This window comes from Mustela nigripes, chromosome 3 (genome assembly GCF_022355385.1).
Source record: "Mustela nigripes isolate SB6536 chromosome 3, MUSNIG.SB6536, whole genome shotgun sequence".
In the NCBI taxonomy this organism is placed as follows: Eukaryota; Metazoa; Chordata; class Mammalia; order Carnivora; family Mustelidae; genus Mustela; species Mustela nigripes.
Window position 1 is genome coordinate 194,873,624 of NC_081559.1, and position 21,911 is coordinate 194,895,534.

The window sequence follows — 21,911 nt, forward strand, 5'->3', positions numbered from 1 at the left end:
TCTATCCATCCATCCCTCTCTGTAGCCATCATCCGTCCGTCCATCCATCCATCCATCCGTCCGTCCATCCATCCTTCCGTCCATCCATCTATCCATCTCTCCATCCATTCACCCACCACCCATCTATCCATCTTCCTGTCCCTCCATCCGTCATCTCTATCCATCCTTCTATCTATCCATCCACCTGTCCATCCATCCACCTACCTGCCGACCATCCATCTTTCTAAATGAAGTTAAACCGAACCGGATGCCTCTGGATGGAAACCGTGGACTTCAGTGGACTAGTGAGGCTGGATATGGTTTTATCAAGTGCGTGTGTAGACCTATATGTAAATGGTTCTGAAACACATACATGTGCATGTGTCCTGAGTCTTAAGGTAAAATGTTTCTTCCTGTAAGTTACATAAAACGTCTTCAACATCACTGTTTTAGATTCCCGTCATAAAGAGCAGAGAGCTGGCTTCTCTTTCTTGGTCACACACCAACATCTCTCACCAGTAACTGTTAGGCTGCTTGAGCTTATTTCCAAAGTCTCGTCTGGGACTCCTCTTTGTCGCTTTCTAGTCCCTTCCTTCTCTTCTTGCTGTTTCCCTAACACCTACTCACCCACCTACTGCTTAGGTTATACTGCTTTTATAACCTAATATGCAATTTTATTTTTTATTTTTTATACATACCCTTATAACGTGGCTGACCGAGCTTTAATTCTGACCACCTCTCTTCTGACAGGCAGCCACCACTTGGGTTCTACTTTTTTAATATAAAAAAATCGGTTCTTATTGTTATTTGTTCTTAGAGCCAATGCTTATTTTTATCTATTTATTATTTTGCATCTGAAACCCTCCTTCAGAAACCACTATCCTTTTTCCTGAAATGTGTCTGTAGGAGGCTCCTTTGGCAGTGAACTCTCTGAGGGCAGTATCTGTGCCACCCCCCTCTTGAACGGTAACGGCATCTGACAGACAGATGTGGGCTGCCCGGGACTTCTCACCGCTTGGAGAAAACCATGGAGAAAGGTGAATTTTTCCCTGGTTGCATTTAGCATCATCTCTTCCTCTTTTGTACATGATATGACTGTAATCTACCGATGTGCAGATTCATGTTGTTAACCCCGTTTGGGATCTTACGTTAGTCCTACACCTGAGGATTTATGCTATTCACCACTTCTAGAAAATTCTCAGCCATTACCTCTTCGGAATATTTCCTTTTCCTCATTCCTTCTACTAGCTCTGAGAGCCCCTTGCAGAAATGGGTTGACTTTCTCATTCCTCATGTTACATAATGCGCTTTCATACCTTCCACATGTTGATCTCTATGTGCTGTCTTTTGGGAAGATTTTCTCAGATCCACATTTCTGTTTACTAATTTTTCCGCTATATCAGCTGTTTTACCCACCCAGTGGTTTCTAGAACTTGTGTTTGGTCCTTTTTCAAATCTACATGGTTCTTTTACAATAGTCTCCTGTTCCTTACTGACCCTTTAAGTCCCGGCTCCTTTGGCATGCACGGACAGGCAGTATGAAGCCTGACCCTCTCAGGAACACCCGCAGGGACCACCTACACCTTCAGCCCACTGTCCATGCACCTTCACTATGCTACCCGCCACGCCGCCCCCCGAGCTAAGACTGCAGGAGTCCTCCTGCGACGGGCATGTTTACGCAAAAGCCTCGCTACGAAGTCAGCTATACTCAACCGAAGCTGTGTCTCCAGCTCTCTCTGTGCCTGGAACTTAAATCAAGTCTGTGGCCTGTCTCCTCCATCTTTACCTCCTAAGACTGGGGAGAGCTTTGTGACACACATTTTACGAGCTGCAAATGTACAGATTATAAGGCGCATGCAGCTGGCCTGGCGCCGGGCTCTAGCCGCTGGGTGCCAGTGACACGGCCGTGGCATCACCTTCGCCACCTCCATCTGTGGTTCGGCACATCTGTCTGGTTCGGCACTGCATTGGGCAAAGCTCCATCTCGCCCAGGCTGGGCTTGCCTTGCTTTATGAGGGTTCAGACTCCATGAAAGAGAGTAGAGGCCGCTCAACTTTACTTGAAATTTAGCAAAATAAAGTGGCTTAAAAGAACAGAAACAGAGCTTTACGCTCAGAGGTCCACGTTCAACAGCACCTTACCGAGCACTAGGGGCACCATCCTACAGGAGTACGCCTCTGACACAGCCACAAAAATGAAGCAGCTGACAGAACTGTGCTGAATAAACACACCTGCGGCATTTTAAAGTAACTTTTAGGTATTCTTAGCTTTGAAACGCTTATTTGATTGACTGATGGAACAGTGGGAGGTCACATCTCTGCCAGCACCGAAGTAAGCCAACCCAACGACCTTATCATGGACTACCCTGTCAGCTCGGCCTGTGCCGGCGGCCCAGGAAACTGGAAATACAAGTACGTTTCTCTGGTAAACTGTAACCAGGACTTGAGTGTATTCAACAGGAGATTTATTAACTTCCGCAGGTTTTTCTTTTCAATGTGTCTTCTAATCAGTTAGGTTGCTGGACTGAGAGTGACCAACACTGAGCACTGTCCCCTCCACAACTGCCTCTGTCTCTGCGGCTGCGTCTATGAACACCAGGGCACCATGCACGGGGTCCAACTTCTCCCACACTCTAGTGTTTCACACAAACAGCTTCCTGCTAACATGCTGCTTTGCTTCACAGTGGAAAAAATTACTATCTTTGTGGGGAGAGAACCACAGAAAGGGCAATCAGAGAAGTCTTTTAATTCACCTTCAACTGTGTCAGTTTCACTAAGGTCAGCACGAGTCACGGCCTAATTGAGTTGCAGTGCACGGACGTCACTCAGACACCCCCTCTTCTCAGGTGAGCCGGAGGCTACCTGGCACCATGGAGCAAACCACGCTGCCCGTTAATGAGATAATTAGGTGTGGTCTCCGCCGGGCTCTCGAAGTCCTGCTGCACAGAAGGATGCTAACAGGACAGAAAGGAAAGGAATGAGGACCTGAGCTCTTCGAGCCGAGGCTGAAACAAAGGCATCCTGACAAGAGAAGTGTGACGAGCCCAAGGCCGTCTCCACTGAGCCCATCAGAAGCTCAGGCAGTCCCAAGTCGGTGGTGCCACAAAGGCAGACTGAACAGAAGTCTAGAAGAGATCACTGGTTAAATCATTACCAGCCAGTTTTATTTATACAGGAGTCGTAATTACAATCAATATGGAAATTAAGCAAAGACATTCATCCTCTTGTGTGTGATTTAATATGCAAAACAAATCAAGTGTGAGTCACACCAAAGTAGGTATGTAATCTTACTTCCACTCCTCTGGTGGGTGTGCAAGTTCATACTTCTCCCTCACATTGGAGACACCCATATCCAAATGGAGCCAGTGAACCTCCTCTGACCGCAGGTGACTGAGGCGAAATCCATAGCAGGCCACGTGCTTTACTTTGTGACTGTCCACTATCTTCTGAATGATGCCCTAAAACATACCCCCCACAAAAATGACTGTTACAAACAAAAAAAAACTGTATGCTAAAAATTAATGCAATGTTCATTTCTTTTAGTTAATTATCAGAAATCTTTGGTAAAAGAGAACCAAGTTAAACAAATTACTTAATTTTTCTTAGGAGTCTTTTTTTCTCAAATAGTATTTTTATGAACAAGGAAAAGTTTTGAAAAAACACATGAGGCTCTTCCCTTTTTTTTAGTGATAAACAAGGCATGGAAATGTACATTTCTGCAGCTCTACCTCTGCTCCATCCCCAAAACCTGACAAAGCATTCCAGCCACCCTCTGCACGTCACTTGCTGAGTATGAGACCCGAGGACAGGGTTCTACTTTCTGAACCCAGGATAACATCTTGTTCTAGACCAGGCTGCAAGTGCAGTGTCATTTCCTAGGAAGCACACTTAGGAACATACAATGAAGGCCACGCTTCTGGTGATACTGATGATGCAGGAGAAGCTAGCAGGCTGAGCCTGCCCCACCTGCCAGGTGCTCTTTATGGACTACAGTGCGGCAACCGGAACAGTCCCCAGGCCGAGTGCCCCTAATACATGTGCCCTGAGTGCAGAGACGAAGGCAAAAGGGAAGGCTGCCACGCCAAGATGAAGCTCATCCTGGGACTCGGAAAGGGAAGCAGCAGCCCAGAGTCCTGACCTGTGCCCGCCCAGCTGTGGAAGTCACACGTGTACACGGATGTCAATGGGCAGTACACATGGGGCCTCAGAAGGGAATCCAACAGTCCACTTGCGTCCTCACGTGAGGGTGTGCTAAACACAGTCCTCTGCACTCTTCTCCATGCTTCAGGCCATTCATAATTTGTAACGATGCTGATATTAACAGGAAAAGGACTGCCAAAGGAAATCGTCACTGCTTTGTTTTAAATTAGCAATTAACCGAAGGTATCCTATTACTTGTAATACAAGACACGCCTTAAAAAGTTTCCACGCACACTAAGTATTTCCATATTAGGACATGATGCTGTCGATAACAAGGATGTTCCTATCCCTATTCCTGAGAAAAGAGAAGCACACATACTGTATATGCAAACGCTGTCAAGGACTCAGTGTGTCCACGCCAAAGGCATCACATGGCACCTGCCCATGGCCAGCCTCCCTTTCAGACTATTGGATCCCAGGAGAAGGACGTGTATCAGGCATGGGAGAGTGACAGGGGAGGAGGAAAGCAAGGACAAAGGACTGGGCTGGAGGAGTCACAGGCCACTCCGCAGAGCAGACGAGCTCTCTGTGGGACAGGAAGGATGTGCGCAGCCCACAGAAGTCTGGGTGAAACTGAAGTAGGCATTAAGTGTCCTTCCTGGCTTTCAGATTCCAGGACCAGAATTTCTGATGGGGACACCGTGATGGACACTGCAGCCAGTGTCTACCCAAGGGCACTCAGCCAAGGGACAGCAGGAGCGGACACCCAGCCCGCCCCATCTTCACTTCGTGGGCTCGGTGTAGGGGATCTGCTGAGAGGGAGAGACCTCCATTTCTAGCAATTCCCTCAGAGGCAGCTTCTCTAGCTTCTCCTTGCCAACAGCACGGATCTCTGAGCTGCACAGGACAGGCGCTGGCGCCTCTTGCAGATCCCCACAAAAGTGCTTTGTCTTCCTGTCCCAGCTCTGCCAGTGTGCCGCCCAGGGCACAGCGACACCGCTGCCCTCGCGAAGGCTCCGGTTCAGCGCATCTTCTCTCCACTCCGCAGTGGCTCCCTGGCAGCTGGCCGATTCCACAGTCCCCTCGCTCCTGTTAGAGCCACAGTTCACATCTGTCCCCAACCACGGGTCTCAGGGGGTCTATCCTTTGGGCACAGACCGTTTCTGACCATTGCATGTGCTATCAACAGCCGGGGAGAAATCCCACCTTTCTGGATGCCTTCCCTGAGGACCCCCAGCAAAGGTTATTTTCATGACCCCTCAAGGAATGGGCATGCAGGTGCCCACCTGCAGAGGGGCAAGTGTACAGACGCTTATTCCAGAACTGTGGAGCCCGGGGGAAAAGCAGGCTCCCAAACGGGAGTCCTGTGGGATAGACAGAATTTCGGTCCATTCACTTGCTCCCACCACCTGAAGACACCCAGAATGACCTCGGGTTTGGTGCTGTGGAACAAAGAGCTCCCATCCCAGGAGCTCCTCCTGATACAACGCTCTAACATTCACTTTTCACTAAAGTATTAATAGGAATTAACACACAGACATTCCCCTTCAGTTCCTGTTTCACTTTTTCATCATGCGTCCATATTGTGTTCTGTCCTACCTCTCTAGAACTTCTCAACATCTCACCGCTGACTCAGCCCGAGTGGCAGCCAAGATTACGGATACGCAAGGACGTACATGTCTGAAGCTCGGTATACACACTGAGGAACGGAAATAATTTCGAAAACTAAATATTTGGTTCTGCGTGACTGAAAAGTAACTTTGAGGACTAAATATTTAGTAAGGAATGCACACTCAAAACAAACCACCCCAGCAGTACTACCATATGGAATGTGCGCATGTATCACACGTTATTACTTCTGGAACACACACGTTTAGAAAAGGACCTCCAGGGACACAAGAGGACAAGGGTTTACAATATGCCACTAATGGCACCTGAATTAAATTTAAATTTCTCAACCTGGCTTTGATGTCCCAGGACAATCCCACCCAGAGTATATAAACCTACATTTAGCTACTTTGAAATATCCCTTTACTCATCTATATCATATCCCAGAATTAGGAAATATATAATATTCCTGATTAATTCTGACATGAGATATTCACAGGAAAAGGATTCGGGGTGAAAGACCCTAGCCAGTGTAGGCACCATGCTTCTGTCTTATCAGGAAGACAACGCGCAGCCTCCAGAGCCCTTCTCTTCCGAGTGGACAGCTATCTTCTCGCTGGCTTCCTTGCTCTGGGGGAGAGCGGAAGTGAGATGTGTGCGGAACCACTACCAACGAGCTTCTAGCTGGTATCACGCACCCACAGGCAGCACTGCTCAAAAACAGATGCACTGGATCAAAAGCAACTTAAAAAGGTGGCATTTTTGGAAGTATGGCCACCAGGGAAACTAGAGCAATGATACTTGGCACATAATGTTCGAGACTATCCTTCATCTCATGCCAGTGCCAGATAAAATCAATCCAAGTGTCTAATCAATGTGATGGACTGTGGGGTGGGGGCAGGGCATTTCATTGTTGTTCCAGTTTACCTTTTCCTGGTCATATACTAGTAAGATGACGCTGTAATTTCATTTTTAAATGTTCTTTTTATGATTTTGCTTGGTCACCTTGGTCACTTATTTTTTAGACAATGCTCTAGAAAGAAATAATGACCTCTCAACTGGTAGAAAGAAATCCTGCAAACTGTCCCTTGTCGTCCATTCAGTCTTGAATATTACTCACTCATTCGGTGAGTGAACATGTCACCCTCTAGCCTACATACGATGGGTAAGACAGAACCCGTACCCTCCAAAGCCTTCGTCTAGGAGAGAGGTGATAATGAACACATCCACTAGCACGGCCTGTCTGTGGGGAAGGTGGCAACCAGAGCGCAGGAGACATTTGTTCTGTCTAGCTGTCTTCTCAGGGACCTGCCAGGCTCCTTCATCGCGAGAGCAATCTGACACCCTGCACGGTGATGTTAACAGCGCTCATCTCTTTACTTCCTCCAGGAGTGCGGGTGCAGTCATCACTCCTGATCTGCTCACTACAATGTCCGGCGGCTCCTGGTCTGTGTCTCTCTTTCAGATGCTCTTCAAGGTAAGGAAGCCAACTGCTACCACTGTTGGTTCGGCACTCAGCCTGAAGTCGGCCCCGAAGTCCTCCAGGACAACGACAAAGTCCTTCCTCCTACTGCTGCTCTGACAGATGACCACAAACTTCTGGGCTTAACAGAACACAAACGCGCACTTCTCACTTCTGTAAGATCGCAAGTCTGAAATGGGTCTCACTGGGCTAAAATCAAGGTGTTGGCAGGGAAGTGCTGCTTTCTGGAAGCTCTAGGCTGGCCTTCTCCGGCTACCAGAGGCTCTTCTGTGCATCCACAAAGCCAGCAGTGCTGCGTCTGACCCTTCCTCCGCGGCCCCCTCCCTCTGACCACAGCCAGAAAAGGTCTGCAGCTCCTCATCTCCCCCATCTCAAGGTCATCTTCATCTTGGTCACATCCGCCATGGAAGGTCACGTATACACCGGTTCTGGATTAGCACGTGGCCCTCTTCAGGAGCCATTATTCTGCCTGCCACAATCACCAACTCTGTGGGTCTAGTGACAGAGAATTAACTTCCTCATGCTTGTGCAGTCACAAAATCTTCTTAACACTGCTTTGGGCTCCATTTTTTTTCCTTAAGGTTATTCTTTCTAGTTTCTTCCTGGCTGACACTCTCCCTCCATTAAAGGAGTAATTTAACTAAAATCTCTGTAGTCCTTTCCTGCACCAAAATTATCTGAATACCAGTAATCAGTGTTCGAGTTTTTAAACGCACATTCACCGGATCCTCAGCAGATAGAAGTAGTTTACATTTGAAAATGGAGACACGCAGAAGGCATCAGTGACAACACCTAACAATAAGCCCTGGCGACCATGGGAGAGACCACAGGGCTACTGCACACAGAGGCCTCCAGGCAGCCATCTGCGGCTGAGCTCAGGGGAAACTGCCCGCTGGGTGCCTTCCCCGACAGCCACCAGCCATTGCTAGCACAGCACAGCTCTGTTCACAGAGCTCCCGACTCCACCAACTCACAGAATCGCAAACCGTTCACGTGTTTACACACCCCGATCAGAAAGCTGATTTGAAACTGATCAGAATGTTTCTCTCCACTGTCATTCTTCCCACTGCCAGCTCGGTTACAACAGTCCCAATCCAAACACATTCACCTTTTAGCAAGCCACAGGACTGATTTCCGCTCGCAACTTCACGCAATCCCATCACCTTGCTCTAAGGTTCAGGACGAGCATGGAAACTTCCGAGTGCACTGCACAGTCAGAAAAGGGCCTTGGGCCCATTAGTAAACGTGAAGATAGATACTTTGAACGTGCCAACAATACTGTCCAACAACTCAACTGCAACTTAATCTTCAGTGGCATCATGTGGTCCCTGCCCAGATGTGATGTCTCGGTATAAATGGATTGTTTTAGACCCTGTGATTTAAGGAAAATAGTACCAAGGTAGGACTGAAGGTCTGACAGAAGTTATCAGTAAGCCCAGGTATGGTTTTTGATAGGTGTAATCTCTCTCAATTCAACTTCTTTTATGATTATTAGTCTACTACTTGGTACTTCTGCAACCAATGTTCCTAATTTACATTTCTGTCAGAAATACTCCATTTCCTCTAGGATTTCGTGTAGTCCCTGCCATGGGGATCTGCCAGGTAGATGCTGTGCCTGTGAGGCCCTGCTGAAGATGCCAGGGACATCAGCAGGAGGCAGGAAGGCCCCTGCTGTCACAGAGCTTTCAGTCTAGGGGAAGAAAGCAGAGAATAAAAGAGTAAACAAATCAAGAGACAAGACAACTCAAGGAGAAGCCACCATCAAAATGGGGTGACAGGCAACAGAAAAGGTGGAAAAGAGGGAGCCCTCCTGGGCTGGGAGGCTGAGGGTGTTAGGGCAGTCACAGAAATTGGGTAAGAATGGGCCACAAGGAGCCCATTCTCATCGGCCACTGAAGGAACTCGGCTTTCCTCTGAGAGAAATGGGGAGCTGCTGGAGGTTTTGAGCTAATGACTCTAAGACCGGCACGTTGGAGAAACAGCCCAGGAAGCAGCAAGTCAAAGGGAGTGAGCCAGAGGAGAGAAGGCTGTGGAATGTGACAGGGAGAGAAGAGTCAGGGGCTTCTGAAGGACCTGAACACTCACCCTCCACGAGAGAGGAAGCCACAGGAAGGTTCTGAGTGGAGGAGTGACACACTCTGGCTTTTTCATAGGACCACCTTGTTGCTGGACTGTGAACAGACAGAGGTGTCCCTGGGGGACGGTGGGATGTCAGGAGACCAAGTGGCTCAAAGAAGGTGTTGCAGCAGGGGTCAGATGATGTGGGTGGATTCTGGGTGCATCTGGGGAACCGTGTGGACACAAACAGCTACTGAATTAGATGCGGGGCATAAGCGAAGGAGGAGCAATAGGTGATTCTAAGTGTCTGAAAGAAGGGAGGCCCTCAGATGGACGTACAGACAGTCCTTTCGGAGTCAGAAGCACGGAGACAGACGAGAGGGGCAGAGGCAGCTGGGTGGCACAGGTCCCAAGTTCAGAGGGAGACCAGTCAGAACAGGGGGCAGGTGTGGAGAAGGCAGAGCTGGAGTAAACGCTGGTCACAGCCTGAAGAGGCCACGGCGATGGAGGAGAGGTACGAGGGGGCTGCACGCAGGCCGCAGCCCACATCCCTCCAGCACTGCCTTCTGGGCTCCCGGGTCAGATCCATTAAGTCTCCTAACTGTTTTCTTAAAGAGAGCCTGTGGTATTAACGTCCTACACCCTACTTCTCTACAAAATACCTTCGTTCCACATCTTCACGAGCAGTCTGTGTGGGAGACTTCTGAGGTACAAGTTCCTTCCCTGAGCCCTGAGAAGACACTGTCCAGTCCTGCATCCAGCACTGCAGAAGTAAGTGTCATTCTGTTTCCCAAGCAGGGGAGTCCTCTGCTAGAATCTGGAGTTTCCTGTAACTCTTACGACTCCGAAGTACCACTACCATGTTTCTAGATGACCGTTCATATTCAATATAGTCTGGCATAGGTTAACCTTGGTGCTTCAGGGTTGACCTCAACCTGAGCTCCAGAGCTGCCTGGAGCACAAGGCCGACCCGGGGCCAAAGCCACGGCCAAGGTAAGGGGTGTCTGCGTCCGTGGGCTGCTGCTTCCTTAGGGCAGGATGCGCGAGCCCACCAGCACTTGTCGGGAATCGGGACTGGGGGTATGACCTGCACCTGATTCAGGCGGTGCCTGCGCAGTCACATGGGTTGAGGCCGAAGGCGAAGAGAGAAGGTGCTCCCGTACCCGTCTCACAGACCCCCACAAGGAGGTTCGGGGCCTCCTCCCGCACAGCTGTGGCCACGTGGGCCGGTGACGGACTCTGAGTCACAGGGCCTGCCCCCGAGACTCTCAGGTCCCTTCACAAAGGAGCCTCTTCTGTCGCTGCCTGGCACACGTTGCCTATAACCTCTTGAGAGGTCCTGGGGATCCTCTCAAGAACCGAACGTTGAAATTAACTAAATAGGAGTAGCACATACATGTGAAAGGAGCAAAATTACGAAGCACAGCATGAGAGATCAAACCTCGGTTATGAACTGCAGCAAGAATCCAGTTATTTCCTGCTGCAAATAAGCCTCTCAATGCCCCCAGAGGTGGCGGTACTTCCGAGTCAGGCAGTCTCTCTGATCGCTACTTTCTACAGAGCGCAACTGTCTGGCAGAAATAAAAATGCAAGCAAGCTGTATGTTACTTTAAAATTTCTAAAAAAAAAAAAGGTAAAAAGAAATGGATCAATTCAAGTTTAATAACATTTTATTTAACCTACGATGTCAAGAACATGGTCTTTTCAACAGGCAATCAAAACAGGTTACTAATGAGATATTTTACATTCTTCTTCCACACTACATCTGCAGAACCTTGTGTTTGTCCCGAGAAAACAGCAGCTGAGACTACCTACTTCCGGGCGCGTGAGCGCTGCACTTGGCTACTGGGGCAGGTGGCGCGGCAGTGAGGGTCGGAATCGAACTACGTCGTTGTTGTGGACGACAGTAAGCCATCTCTTTGCAGAAACTGGGTGGCCTGGCTTCTTCTCTGCTACCATTACTGAATGGTCTATTTCTTTCTGCCACGTGCCCACACTTCCACTCCGACCCCCCCACTTCGGCCGTAGGTCACCGGGCCTCAAGGGCTGCCCTCTTCCTTCCACTGTACTCCTGCCTAACAACACAGGCGCGTGCCTTGGTCTGTATCGTTCCTTGTGTGATGCTCCCTGAGGAGAAAGACGGCATGGACATGTGCTTCGGTCCTATTTCATTCAGTCGTACAGATCCATTAATTCACAGTAAAATACTGCATTTCCAAATGTCACTGCATTAAATGAAAGCAGGTCATGAATCACACCCAGCTTCCATCACAGGAAAAGCTCTCGCGAACCAATCAATGCCACCTCAGAGTTCTTTGCCTCAAGTTGAAAAATCATCAACTGATGGGAGCTGTTAAATTTCAAACATTTATCAATTACTATGAAATAAAACCACCCAGGTCTCAGTTACATGGATGTGCTTGTAGTGATCTTCATAAAAGTTCAACAAATATGTTCTCATAACTCAGGTATGTGAATCTGGCTTTCTTCTTCACAACATAAATGCTTTTCATGTCTGATAAGTTTGTAACATTGGCTACAGGCTTGACGTGTGCCCGGTGATCACTGGTTTTCTCCTTGATGTGGATCCTCTTGTGTGCAGTAAATCTGATACCAAAACACCTTTGTCGTGGAGCCTTTCCAAGGTGCATTTTCGGATATAATCAATCTTGAATATCTGCTAAATGTCTTGTCAAATTCATATCTCTGAGAGGCACACCTCCTGTGCGAATACTCAGAAGTTTATTAAGGTTGATGCAATGTTTTTAACAAACTTCCTCATTCACTGTAACTGAAATTCACAAAGACTAGAACATACACTAAGAGCCTTCCCATAAACTCTACGTTTGCAAGGTTTGTCTCCATCGTAAATCCTCCAATTAACATTAAGACAGAACACCAGCTGCTGGCCTTGCTACCAAGTGATTGTGTTTATAAGGTTAAATGTAAAACAAAACTACAGGAAAATTAGGAAAAGCCATCAAGCTTCATAAAAAGTTTGTAACAAGAGACTACTACATTCAACTACAGCACATGAACAGATGTTAATACATATTTAAGTCTGAATGAATTATTCACCTTTGAATAATGAATCCGCCTGAACAACGAGGACTCCAACATTATAGAGATAATGGGAAATTATCCCTTTAATTTGCTAAAAGTACTTCAGGCATATAAGTTAAAGAGGAGCAGATGAATTAGCTTCATTGTTACGAAAAGAAAGGGGGAACAGACACATCTGTTCATCCTGGCACTGGACACTGTCCTCCCTAGAGATGAACACGGGAGTAGGTAGAGGGGAAGGAAGGAGCAGTGGTTCTCTAACACGTGGACAAAGTAAACACTTGCTGAAAACTGATGTCCTGAACTCGGTTCTCTGAGAGCGCGCTGCTGCCCGCTCACCGCGCCGACTCCCAGCAACCTGGGCTCTTCGCGCCTCTCACCACTCCTGGCCCACAGGCCACCAGCCTCGCGCAGCATCACGCAGGCTTCCTCGCCCCCAGGCTCGCCGGGGAAGCACACTCTGTCTGCCCTGCAACTAAGGCCACAGGTGTCCCCCGCCCCCCTCCAGCAGACAGGAGGCTGGAGAAGCAGGGACCCTTGACAGCCCCAGAACCTTGGCAAGTGTTTGGTATATGGACCCAGTCAGTTTTTGAAGAATCTATCCTATCTGGGGACATGCAGATACCGTCAAGATTCCCTTTCTAGAAAATAGTTTATTTCCTAAGTATTAGAGGTTATTTTAATTACTGTGTTCTCTTCTATGCTAAAGAGTTTAAAAAAAGGGACAGAGAAACACATGCATAGCTTTATATGGATAACATATGGTTCAGTTATTATTTTCCTAAGAACTTAAAGTTCTGGTCAGTCACATATTACATGAATAAATATTATAAAGCAAAAGGTAACATTGCTGTAATACGGGAATAAAAATTTTTATCTTTTTTTGGTTTGTGCCATTAACCTACATGCTTATTTAACCTAAATGTCCATGGCGCTACCTCCAGGAAGATGTACCTACCCGGACGTCAGTCGCATCCCCGTGCCTGATAATACTGGCCCAAGTAGCTGGTTCGCTGCTGTTTTCAAAGTAATGAAAGACTTTCAACACCCGCTCCATTGCCCCGGGGGACCGCTCCGCGCCGGCGCCCAGGTGAGTCTTGGTACACGAATTCGGTGTATGATTCAAGTTTGGGTCAAGGTAAGCAGCTGCCATTATTTTGCTAGATGCTATGTATCTGTCATACTCTAGAAGAGAAAAAAAAAAAAAAATGGTCAGTGTACCTTATTTGAAATCTATTAAAATGTGGTTAAAATCTATTAAAACGTGGCATGCTGGTCCTCATACTAACAACACTGTTCGACGTTCTTCCCTCTGGTCACGTCACACGCAGAAGGGGAGCATCAGGGGAGCATCAGGAGAGCGGAGACCTGACTGACCGGGACCATCCCTGCTCCCCGGCACCCACGGCGGCAGCGAATTCACAGCAGCGTCACAAATACTTGTTAAATGTTTCTTGACAAATTGAAAGGTCCTATTTCAGCTCTGTCAAAAGCTCACCATCTATGAACAATACCCCCTCACCGTCCTCCCTTGTAAAATCCCAGCCTTTAAATCTGGGGGGAAATCTCCCAGGAAAGCCAAGTACGTTCCTTGTGCTGCCTCCATCTGAAACCTCGCACTGAGCTGCGGCTCTCTCCTCACACAACGAACGCTCCGGGAGTGGGCAGGACACACACGCGGCCCTGGAGTTGAAAACCCCAGAGGTAAAGCCAGGCCCTCCCGCTTAGCCAGTGCCTCAGCAGAAGAGTCAGCCCAGTCACAGCTGAAAACAAAACTGAACCAACCCAAGTCCGTCCGTGTGACAGGAGGACTCCCACTTGAACGTGGGGGTAGTTTGGCCAAGACGAACACTCCCACTCAGAAAAGTCAGATTAAAAACCAGCCCAATGTTTTCGAGTCCGAGATGTTGTGAGGCAACCAGGACAGCAGGGGACACAGATGGAGACGTAAGAGACACTGAACAGCTGCCTTTTCCCAAAGGACATCTGCCAATTCTGGGCCTTCAAGAGCCTGAAGATCCAAGAAAAGCCACCGATGAGACACAAAGCAGCTGAGCTTTTGGCCATGAGAGATCAAGTGAGAAGCGTGGGGACCCCAGGACTCTGGTGAGTAGGACACATACTCTGCTAGGTAGGTGTCCCCTTAAGACAGTCACCAATCCTGGAACCAAGCCCAGAGGGAGCCTCTAGAAGCTGGTGAGGCTGACAACAGGCAGAAGGGACAAGGAGTCCACCCGGGCCCAGGACATGAGACACAAGTGCATGGCCGACAGAAAGCTCTAGGCCCCAGCCCAGTCCTGTCTGCAGGGGAACGCTCACTGCCTGTGCACGGGAGGCAGTCACTGAAACCGGCCAAGGGCCGGGTGAAGAGCAGGATGCCATGAGCATCAGGACTGATGTTACTCAAGTATATTCTGTGTCTAGCATTAAAGCTGGACCACTACAAAACAACTAGAAAATCCCTAACTGTCTGGAAACCAAGCAACGTATTTCAAGTAACCCATTAGCCAAAAAGAAACTCAGAGTATTCTGAATTTAACAATGCAATTAAAAGAAAGATCGGCGCTACATGCAGACAGTGCTGTGAATCCATTAAAATCCACACTCACTTTTTTTTAAAGACTTTATTTTTAAGTAATCTCTACAGCCATCCTGGGGCTCAAACTTGCAACCCCAAGATCAAGAGTTACACACTCCACCTGCTGAGTCAGCCTGCAGTCCCCAAGATCTATACTCCTAAATGCACGTACTAGCAATGAAGATCGGAAATTAGTGATCTAAATATCCACCATCTCACAGTGCATTTAGCAGTTGAACAAAATCAAGGTTTGCTGGTTTGTTTTGACAAGAATAATGGAACTGACAGACATCTAGCAAGACTAACCAAGGGAAAAAGATCCGGTGGAAACCAACGCCATCAAGGATGAAGCAGAACAGAGAAGAGGATGTTCTTAACGGGAGGTGATGACTGAGTATCAGATACTGACAAGAGAAAGTCACGAACTGTATGTCAATGAACATGAAAGCTGAGATGCATATACAATTTCTTTTAAAAGATTTTATTTATTTATTTAACTGAGAAAGAGAGAGAGAAAGAGAGCACGAAAGCAGGGGGAGCAGCAGAGGGAGAGGGAGGAGCAGGCTCCCCACTGAGTGGGGAGCCTGACTTGGGGCTCGATCCCAGAACCCTGGGATCATGACCCAAGCCAAAGGCAGACACCTAACCGACGAAGCCACCCAGGTACCCTGAGATGCACACACAATTCTTTGCAAAGTACAACTTAAGCTACTATAAACTGCTGGTGTACAAAACCGAGACCAGGAACATAAAGCCGAAATAGACATCTTCCATTAAAAATGGTCAATCTGTAATTAAAATTCTTCCCACAAAGGAATATCTGAGTTCTTCCAATAATTTAAGGAATAATGATATTAATCTTACAGAACTTCTTCTACTGAACAAATAGGGGACATTTCCCAACTTACCATACGAGACCAGCAAAGCAACGCTAGAAAAGCAGACAAGGGCGACACAAGAAGCGTACAAATCAATCTTTCTTATCAACACGGGTGCAAAAATCTTTTTAAAAAATCAGCAAATTTAATCACACAATATTTTTAAATAGCGTATTATAACCAAGAGGGGTTCGTCAGAAGAATGCAAAGGCAGTTAAACATTCAAAAAGCACTCTGTGTTTGCAAGAGCCTTCTTCCTACCGCCAACATGGAAGCCACCAAGACACCCTTCAGCAGGGGAAAGGGTAAGCAAACTGTGGTCCATCCCAGCAATGAACATTTAGTGCGAAAAAGCAATGAGCTACCAGACCACGAAAACACTTGGAGGAACTGTAAATGCATGTTACTGAGAGAAGCCGATCACACTCTGTGAATCCAACTATATAGCACTCTGAAAGTGGCAAAACCACAGAGACAGTAAAATTTCAGTAGATGCAGAGTTGGGGAGGAGGGGCGGGGATGAGAATGTGGAGCACAAGGGATTTTTAGGGCAGTGAAAAGAGTACGTATGATGTATCATGATGACACATGTCACTATACATCTGTCCACACACAGGGTGTGCACCCCCAGAGTGAACTGTACAGCAGATCGTGCACTTCAGGTGATCGGTAAGTCCACGTATAACACAAGCACCATTCTGCTGGGGGTGCTGACGACGGTACGGCTGTGCACGGTACCAGATCAGCGGGCAGAGGGGAAATCCCTGGACCTTCCCTCAAGTTTGTTGCAAGCCTAAAACAGCTCTCAAAACAAACAAAAACCCTCTTAATTTTTTTTTTAACCAGTCAATATAACCAACCAGATTTCAGAAAGGAGGAGAACCACAGGTGTCTTGATATATGCAGAAAAGCATCTGGCCAAGTTTACCAGCCACTCAGGATAAAATCTCTAAGCACAATAAAAACAGGAAGCAGCTTCCTTGAACTGAAGGGGGTATTTACATTAAACCTAATTTACATAGCGCTGGGAAGAGCCCCTGCCCCGCCTCCAGGAACAAGAATGAGTGGGTGGGTGCCCACCACTACCACCTCTGGTCGCCACCGTTCTGGAAGGCTTCCCAGCCAGGTTCCATGGGCGAAAATGAAGGCAAAACTCAGGGCTGGGAAGGAAGGAAGAGAAGTATCACTATTCCCAGACTGCACGGTTACGTGTGAAGAAAATCTCTGAGAATAACATACGGGTGAACTGCTACAATTAAGAATGAATGCGGCCAGGTTGCTGGGCGGTCGGATGCAATCAATGACACTTCTGGTCGACTCCACACTCTCTCTCGCTCCCTGGGCTGGACAGCGGGATGCACACACAGTGCAGCTGCGTCCTGACAGGCAACCCCGCATCCCCAGAGTCGCTCCGAGGAACTGGCATCCCAGCAGTGAAAGTCACTACCGGCGACACGGAGCGTGCCAAGGGATAAGCCACGCCAAAAACGTTACTGCAACACGCCTCCACGGCCCGATGTCCACGGCAGAACCCGTCACGGGGCTTCAGGAAGCAGCGGACACACGTCTCCGCAGAGAAAGCGCTGCCATCAGCTCAGCACCAGAGGCCCCGGGACTCGGCCCAAGGCCCCAGTCCAGACAGCCCTGTGCGGGGGGCCTGGGGCTTCCTGCGTCGGCAACGCTGACCTCGCTGCTGACTGCCGGAGCCTCAGCTCTCCCTTTACACAGGAGACAGACACTTTTTCAGCTCTTGAAAGAAGTCCCAAGTCAGGGTGGGAGGAAACCATGTGCTGACAAACCTTGGGCTTCACTCTGGGCCTCACCCCCCAGTCCGAGGTAAACGCCCCGCGTAACACAGCGCATGTGAGAGAGGGAAAGGAGCATCTTCCCGAGTCCTCTAGATGATCCTCGCTCTGACACGCTAAGATCCGCTGAGACCACGAACTGGGGATGCTTGAAAGGCGCCGGCCCTTTAATAACACTCGCGCTGTCCACCAGACAGGAGGGCCGCAACAAAGAACACACACTGACCGGCTCAATTTAAACACCTTCAGACATAAACAAGTTTGGAGAATTTTTAAGGAGTTGGTGATGACCCTAGTTCCAGTAAACCCTTCACCAAACTAGATGGGTGTAAAAACTTTCTCCTTCCATACAAGAGTTGGGTTTCTCTTCTCACAGAGTCTAACCCGAATATACTAAATTTCCTACGTGGATTTTACTTAACGAAGAGCTCACACTACTTAGATATTTAATGTTATAGTATCAGTATGTGACAGCCTGTATTTTCCCAAAGAAGCTGTAACACTGGTCCTGACTGTCTCTCCAACAGGTGTAGGCTACGTTACTTGCCCTCAAGTCTGGGGGGGCTTCTGACCAGCCTAAGAAACATCCTACGCTAGGTATGAAAAGGCAAACCAGGTTCCCTTGGTTCCCTTGGTTCTCTTGGGCTACTCGCTCACGAAACCCAACCAACAGGCTCTCCAGAAGCCCAAGAACTGAGCTCTGACAACCGAAGCCTGAGCCGGGCTTCCCACCAAGAGCCAGCACAGGCTTCTGAGCCATCCTCCGGGGGGGCTCCTCTGGCTCCCAGTTGTGACACCCGAGCTCCCACCACACGGAAACAGCTGTCCCTGTCGAGCCCTGTCCAGACTGCAGATCTGAACAAAATAATTCTTGTTACTTTAGCCACTCAGTGTTGGGATGACTTGCCGTCAGCAACAGATAACCGGTATGGCATGCATTCCAACGGACGCAAGCACGAGTGGCTCTCGCCTCACACAGGAGTGTGGGGCCCTACGATGACTTGCCCACGTGGCCTGAACAGCACTTGCCTCTGTCCTCCCCCCACTCCATGACTAAGGATACGGAGCGAGCATCTTTCCAATGCCTGGCCAAACTGTCCTACTCCCTTCTAAGTTTCGAGTCAGCATCCAGCACTTTATCCCTTGTACGTTCAGTGTCGTAAGCCATCTGCGAAAGCACGTCTGATAACGAACTTTCTTGCCAGGTTCACGTCCACCAGAACATCCTCTGTTTTGCCACAACTCTCTTCGTCAGTAAGTTCGCCTTTATTTACGAAGCTCCTCTGACTACGCAATTAGCAAATCCGGCTCCACAGCAAAGGCGACCTTCCTACAGTCAACTACCTGTTTCTGTGACTCGCAGTCAGAACCCCGCATGGCGATCTGCACGGTGCAGGAAGTGTCTGTCACACCGCACGCACACCCACGCGTGTGTGCACACTCTCAGCACTCTTAGTTACTTCCTGCCGTGCTGCTGGCATTTCTGCGTCTGCATCATCTCCAGCTGCAGCATTTTGAGCCTGCCCAAACTCCAGCACAGGCCTTAAAACCTGAAATAACTCCTGGGTCCACGGGCCAGATTAATGCAACGCGTCCCCAGGTTCCTAGGGCCGCTGTAGGCAAGCCGAGGGCTCCGCTGCCCCAGCTCCACGGGAGTCACCGGCTTCACAGGTGCTCAGCACGTTCCATTCCACTTCCTGGGCGACCCTTTGCTGCTTCAACTCTGCATTTCATCTTTGTTGCCCAATTCCCTCCTATGACAGTCCATTTTTGTAAGATGTCACAGGGGTTGATCACTGGCAAACAAGAAGGCACCACGACTGCATATCTGCTGTCTGTGTATAAACTGAGTCACAGACGCAGGGCGGCCCGTCAGCAACAGACCGGGACAGAGGTACTGCGACTGGCTACCGGTCACACGTCACATCTGTCATTTCTGTAGTGCTCTGCAGACTGAGTTCGCACCGTACACAGCGGCTCCCAGCTGACTTATGTGTGAACTACAACTGAACCATGCCATTGAGGACTGGTGTCACTGAAGCCACAGAAACTGGTATTTGTGCATACTGGAGCCACGCACAGCACGGACTGTCTGTATAACAATTCAACTAATATTTTTATTAAACAGATTGTTTTTTGACTTCAGAAAATATGGCCAATTATGTAAATCATTTACTTTATCTGAGATATCACTATAAAAATTTTCATGCTGTATTTCTTTTCTTTTTTTTTTTTTTAAGATTTTATTTATTTATTTGACAGAGAGAGATCACAGTAGGAGAGAGGAAGGGAAGAGATCACAGAGAGAGGAAGGGAAGCAGGCCCCCTGCTGAGCAGAGAGCCCGATGTGGGACTCGATCCCAGGACCCTGAGATCACAACCTGAGCTGAAGGCAGCGGCTTAACCCACTGAGCCACCCAGGCGCCCCTCATGCTGTATTTCTGATGAAAATATTCAACATTAGCCTTTAATATCAACTTTAAATTGATTTCTAAGATTGGTAATATTGAGACCTTGAAGGTAACTATGAGTAATTTTTGGAGATGTAAAAAAAATCCTAAGGAAATGGGGAATGGCAAAATAGAAAGAGTGCGACTGTGCTGAGTTATGAGCAGTCCTACTTACGTTCAGCCTATTTAAACATATCTGATATTTATAAAACCCATACTGACAAAATGCTGTTGAGATAAGCAGGTTTTAAATCTAAAGTTACATGTGTTAAGTGTGTAACTTGTGTGTGTGCGTATTTTTTTTTAATTTTTTATTTTTTATAAACATATATTTTTATGCTCAGGGGTACAGGTCTGTGAATTGCCAGGTTAACTTGTGTGTTTTTGTTTATGTTTTAAAGATTTTGTTTAGTTATTTGACAGAACATGAGAGCACAGTGTGGGGAAGGGCAGGGGGGAGAGGCTGAAGCAGACACCACCCCTCCACCACCACCACCGAGCCTGATGCGGGGCTCGATCCCAAGATCCGGAGATCACGACCTGAACTGAAGGCAGATGCTCAACCAACAGAGCCACCCAGGCGCCCCTCCTTCTGCATATTTAAACTCAGAAACATAGGGGTGACTACTGGCCAACATTGTGATCTGTTCCCTTACCTGATAAAAGGAGTAAAACCTAGAAACAATCAGAAATAATCTTTTCCATATATCCAATTAGCTAAACTCCTAAAACATATGTTAAACAGATTCCGTCTTGGGATCCAGAAGGAAAACTATCTTTTCCCTTCTTAATATTATAGGAACTTCCTACACTGATAAACCCTTGTCACTTTTTTTAATCCTTCTCATTTTTTGCACTGTAAAAAAATAACAAAAGTATACAAGTGCTTTGTCAAGTTAGAATATTAAAAATAATTTAGGTATATCCTGTCCTGGACTTCCTAAAACTTTTTAAAGATGTATTTATTTATTTGAAAAAGATAGAGAAGGGGAGGGAGGTGGCAGAAAGAGAGAGAGAGAGAGAATCTCATGCAGACTCCCTGCTCTGTGGGGAGCCCAACCTGGGGCAGGATGCAGGGCTGACAGCAGGGCTGATCCCACGACCCACGAGACCACGACCTGAGCAGAAAGCAAGAGTTGGACACTCAGCCATCTGAGCCACCCAGGCGCCCCTGGATTTCTAAACTTCTGGTCACTGTGTTATGGGAGTCACCTCGGTGCTCAGTGGCAGCACTGACGGCTCTAACAGGCATACGTCCTCCCATTTAAAGCTTAAAAGTTAAAAATCTTTATCTCCAGGAGATAGGCCTTCAAGGCTGTTCATGATTTCAGCACGCTATGGAAACAAAGGGGGTTTTCTCTGTAGACACCTCCAATCAAATCACACTGATCAGGCCTGAAGCCTGTATGAACACCTGAGGAGGTGAAAGGAGACTCCTGGAGGCTCCGGACACAGCAGGCGGGTCTGGTGTTTCTACTATTTCCGGTACCATGAAAACAGTAGTCCAGCTGGATTTGACAAATCTATAAGACTCCAACCAGATAACCCAACTGACTCTACACAAGCAATAGACAGTAGACACCCTTAACCTACGTTGGTTCAGTCGACCGGCCGGCTCAGCGACCGTCGCAGTACTCTCTGCCCTCTGACTACTGTTTCCTTCCCCTGTCTTTCCAAAACAAGCACGTGAGCCAACAGTCTGTCCAACTGCCTATTTGGGTCTCCATCCCTCAAACTTCTAGCAAGGACCCTAGAACTAAAGCTATGAACCCAAATGGTGCTATATTTCACCCTAAAACTAAGAATCACATTTCCCTTTATCTTTTTTTTTTTTTTTTAAGATTTTATTTGACAGAGAGAGAGATCACAA

At 47.9% G+C, this 21,911-nt stretch overlaps 1 protein-coding gene across 11 annotated transcripts in view; it reads right to left on the reverse strand.

Annotated features, from left to right (window-relative positions):
* PTK2 (protein tyrosine kinase 2) overlaps positions 1–21,911 on the reverse strand; it is a 247,182-nt gene that overhangs the window by 151,898 nt on the left and 73,373 nt on the right. For 10 of the 11 annotated variants that reach the window (XM_059395226.1, XM_059395223.1, XM_059395224.1 and 7 more), the window contains 2 exons: positions 13,289–13,515; positions 3,270–3,436 (listed from right to left, as the gene is read on the reverse strand). In XM_059395226.1, coding sequence (XP_059251209.1) covers positions 3,270–3,436; positions 13,289–13,483 — 362 coding nt within the window. In that variant the 5' untranslated portion in view covers positions 13,484–13,515. Of the gene's footprint in view, positions 1–3,269; positions 3,437–13,288; positions 13,516–21,911 lie in introns of those variants that run through there. The other variant, XM_059395227.1, reaches the window with a different exon arrangement.